General features: G+C 51.5%; 1 protein-coding gene across 1 annotated transcript in view; it reads left to right on the top strand.

Annotated features, from left to right (window-relative positions):
- Positions 1-523: 523 nt before the first annotated feature.
- Positions 524-4623, top strand: part of CDA (cytidine deaminase) — an 18025-nt gene continuing 13925 nt past the window's right edge. The window contains exon 1 of the mRNA XM_015598813.2: positions 524-719. Coding sequence (XP_015454299.1) covers positions 566-719 — 154 coding nt within the window. The 5' untranslated portion in view covers positions 524-565. The remainder of the gene's footprint in view (positions 720-4623) is intronic.

Genomic DNA, 4623 nt, shown 5'->3' with positions numbered 1-4623 from the left:
CAGGGAAGAGTTGGAAGAACAGGTGAAAATAAAGAAGTAACGTGGTTTTACTGCTGTGCCTCACATTCCTTGACTCGAGAAGCCAGTGTGGCTGCCCCAGCTCTGCCCTGTCGGCCTCATCCCTTCTCTCAGTGACGGAGAGAAAAAGTTATTCAACAAACAGGGTTTTCAACCCTTGGAGCTTGGACTTCCCAGATCTCACACTGACTCCACCCAGTAACTTCTTCCCTAAGGAGTGTGTGCCCACAGTGCCTACACAGGGTCACCCATCCCTGGACCCGCCCACCTATCGGTGTGTCAGCAGTGAACGTGGTCCCCAAGGAAGAGTGTGGAACTCACGTGGGCACCGTCACATCCTTCCACACTGGGACACACACCGCACCGTCTGACCCTAAACCAGGGGGGCTCCTCTCACTGCTGGCCCCGCCCAGCAGCCCCGCAGGCCCACACCTGGGATCCGCCCCTCAGGGCACACCCCCGGGGAGGAGCTGCAGTCCGAGAAGTCCCAGCCCAGCCTGGCTGAGAGCGCCCGTTTCTGCTCCTCAGGTGACCCTGGGGGACCAACATGGCCCCAAAGCGTCCTTCCTGCGCCCTGAAGCCCGAGCAAGTCCAGCAGCTGCTGCTCTCCTCCCAGGAGGCCAAGAAATTCGCCTACTGCCCTTACAGCCACTTCCCTGTGGGGGCAGCGGTCCTCACCAGGTCCGGGAGAATCTTCTCGGGTAAGGACACGGGCAGACGCCCCGGAGGGGCCCCTCCGCAACAGACAGCACGGTGGGGAGGTCAGAGGAAGATAAGCAGGAAGGGCGGGAGTGCACAGGCAGAGTAGAGCTCAGCTCTGTCCCCTCTTGGCTGTCCCCAAGCCCCAGTATCCCCATTGGCCCCTGCCCTGCCCAGCATCCCAGACTCCCAGACGGTACTGCTCCAATCTAGGGGCTTTCAGTTCTTGGAGGACTGGGAAGCCCAGTCTCAATTATGTGTTAGGTAATGTACTAGGTGCTGAGGATATTGCTATAAAAAGAAATGGCATAGTCCCTGCCCCCATGGAAGTCCTCTCCTCTTACACAGGCCATGCCTTCCCCTCTGCAGGACAGGAAAGAAGTTGGAAGAGGAAGTCACAAATCAAGAGCATCAGCTGTCCTCTGTACTGGGAGGGAGAGGGCTGGTACTTTCTGAGCCCTCCTCTGGGTCCCACACCTGCGGAGGCTTCTGCACGTTATGTCAGCAAGTCCTCACCTCAGGCCCACTGACCTAGGTGTTATGGCCATTTCTCAATGAAGAAGACTCAGAGAGGTGACATGACTTGCTCAAGGTCACATGGGACACTGGAGGTGGAACCCAGGGCTGGGGTCCCCAAAACCCTGCATTTTTCCTGTCACTCACCATGCCAGGGGATGGCTGGGGAAGAAAGCAAGGAATCCAAGTGAGGTGACTTGTCAGTGGGTTATGCAGAGGGTCTTGAAGGAAAGGACAGGTGGGGTTTGAGTGACCAGTGATGAATGCCAGCCTGAGAAGGTAGGGACAGGAATCTGCGTTGGCACTAATCTGTCCGGAAGCAATTTTTCTTTGATTTGTTGGTTTTTGTAGAAAAGCTCACTTGAACAAAAATTCGAACTTGTTTTTGCTAAGCTAGGGGTGTTCTTTTTCAGGGTAGTGGGGAAGGTGGTGAGGAAGTGATAGGGAGGCCATGCCCTCCCCAGCTGTCTCGTTTCTACCACCACCCCAGGGGCAGATGAGAATTGGCACAGAGGGACAGATAGGCATGCCCAGCTGCCTAATATCCCCCTTCCACTTAGCGCAGCTATTTCAAGGACCAGAGGCCCACATCACGTGTACACCTAATTGGTAACCCCCTAGCAGGCCTGGGCCAGGTACTGCTCACCCCCTCCACTGCTCAGCTGTAAGTCCACCTGGGGGCCCATGCCTCCCCCTCTGTAGTGTCCCTCCTGGGTTCCCCTTGATATTCACATTATTTCTTATCTTTTGAGGTTCTGCACGGGTTTAATGAGTTACCTGGGTCTTAAACATCTTCGAGCAGGAGAAGTAACCTTGAGTTAGGGCTGGTAGGTGAAAAGACCCTGACTAATGTCATCCATCTCACCCTTACAACCCTGCAAGGGAGTTATTATAGAGCCACTTTGCAGAGAAGGAAGCGGAAGCTCAGAGAGGTTAAATGCCCGAGATCACAGAGCTGGGATTCGAACCCAGAGCTCCCCAGACTCCCAAGTCTGATACTCTGTGGACAAGTAAAGAATCTCTGGAAGTCATGTGGAAATTTAGGCTGGCCTGGTGGCTCAGATGAGTATTAAACATTAACCACCACCGCAAACAACATTGCAACCCACGTTGCCCGTGGCATCAGGGCCTTGAACATGGAATGAGCCATCGATTCTTTCCAATGCCTCCACATCCCCTCTTCATCCCTGCATTGATTCATTTATTCAACAAATATTTGCCAAGTACCAATTATGTGTTAGGTAATGTACTAGAGGCTGAGGATATTGCTATAAAAAGAAATGGCATAGTCCCTGCCCCCATGGAAGTCCCCTCCTCTTCGGCCATGGCTCAAAGCCAAAGCCTCGACCAGTGATTGTAGGAGTGAATGAATAAGGGGAGCAGGAGTGTAGCCCATTTAAGTTGCAGGGAAGGACCTAGTGTCACAAGAGAAAGGGTCGTGCCATGAGGATTTAGGGAGGCCCTCTGGGATGGGCTGAGGCTCTAGAGTTAGAGGCTCCTCCTGAGTTTGAATCCTGGTGCTGCTGTTGTCCAGCTGGGTGTCCCTGGGCAAACCTGTGGCCTTCTGAGTGTCAGCTTACGTTTATAAATGTGGGATCATAACACCTGTGAACAGAGCTAGTTTGCCTGGCCCGGCGTGGCAGCCAAATTCCTCCCTGATGGCTGGTGCCCATGCTGCATCAGTCACTGAATGTGTTGACTCTCACCCCTGAATGTGAGGCTTTAAAGGAGCTAATGCCTGTGAAGTGATCGGCCCACAATGAGAATGTCGCAAATGGTGGCTGCTTCTACTGCTACTATTAATGGTATGATGATAATGATGACATGATGATTTGGAGGCAGATTGTGCAGGACTTTTGAAGGCCAAGCAGAGACATTGAGATTTGATGAGGTCGGACATAGGAAGTTAAGGAATATTATTAAGGAGCAGAGTAACGTGAAGCTGGTGCTTGAAGACAATCGGTCTGACAGGTACTCAAGAATGAGTGTCACAGGACAATGTCTATCTTGTTTGCCTGGCCTGGAATAGGTCCTCAGGTAAGGTTCAGTGAACATGTGAATTAATGGCTCAGACTAAACAGTACCAGGTGGAATGAAGAGGAAAGGAAGATCAGAGAGCTATTGTGTGGGACAAATGGATCAGGCCTGGGATGCGCAGTATTAGAAATAAAGGAAGGAAATGTGGTTCTAAGATTTCCAGCCAGGCGGGCCAGGGGATAGGTGAGGCACTGACTGAGGTAGGAGGCTGAAGGCAGAGCTGGACAATGCTGGGGACATGGTGGGCAGGACTAACAGCAATGTTAATAGACAATCGATTGAGCAGTCACTAAGCACGTAGTAGGCAAGATCTCTTATAATCTCATAGCCACCCCACGGACAATGAGTGCCACATGCATTAGTCAGAACACTTTCAGTTATAAATGACACAAGCCAACCAGAGCCATAATAGGCAATGACATATCTTGTCTTGGGGACAGCTGGATCAAGAACTCAAATGTCATCATGCCCTTCTTTAACCTTTTGAGTGCAGGTGGTTTCCCTCTAGGTATCAAGGGCCAGGAGTGCAAGCAGACTCTAGTTAACATTCTCACAGCCTCAAAAGCAGAAAGAACTCCTCCCCACTAGCTTGAGATGGAAAAATCCCAGGGAATCGCTCTGATTGGTCCATTTCTGATCACATGCACATCCTGGGGCCAATCACTGTTGTCATAATAGGGTAGTGTGACTCGGCCAGCTGCTTCACATATCTCTCCTCTGTAGGGGGGTGGGAATCTGTTACCACAAAAAAAGTGTGGAGGTGCCAAGCAGACCAAACCAATGGCCAAACACACCACATTTTATAAATGAAACAACTAAGACTCAATTTTATCAAATTCTAAATGCCATGCTCTTTCTGCTGCCCCTTGCTGCACGGTGGATCTGCAGAACGGGGCAGAGAGTTGTGCTGAGGAGAGGTGGACAAATGGAGGGCATTTTTCAGAATCCCTGGATCTTCTTCTTGGGATATAAAGGGAGGGTGGATGGCAGTAAGGCAGGGCTTGGCCAGCAGGGGACTTTGAACAACCAGAGGAAACTTGATAGAACATCGGGGTGAATTAGAGAGAATTAGGGGGAAGAGAGGGCACAGTTGAATTTAGACACTGCGAGTTTATAGCTTATCGTGGGACAGGTCCGCCCAGTTCTGTGACTTTCTCCAGTTGCACAAAAGACCAGCCTGAGGAATTTCCGCCCTCGGAGGCAGCTGGTGTCCCGTCCAATTCAAAAGCAAGTCTGGCTGCAAAGACAGCCTTGCTGTCATGATCTTGTGATAATGTTCTTTTCTCTCTATTACCCCCAGCCTTGGCCCCTTGCAGATGCCACCAGGAAGGATGGTAATTAGTGCTGAGGGAA

The sequence above is a fragment of the Pteropus alecto genome, unplaced genomic scaffold (assembly GCF_000325575.1).
Source record: "Pteropus alecto unplaced genomic scaffold, ASM32557v1 scaffold39, whole genome shotgun sequence".
NCBI lineage: Eukaryota > Metazoa > Chordata > Mammalia > Chiroptera > Pteropodidae > Pteropus > Pteropus alecto.
This window is presented reverse-complemented; position numbering and strand designations above follow the sequence as displayed.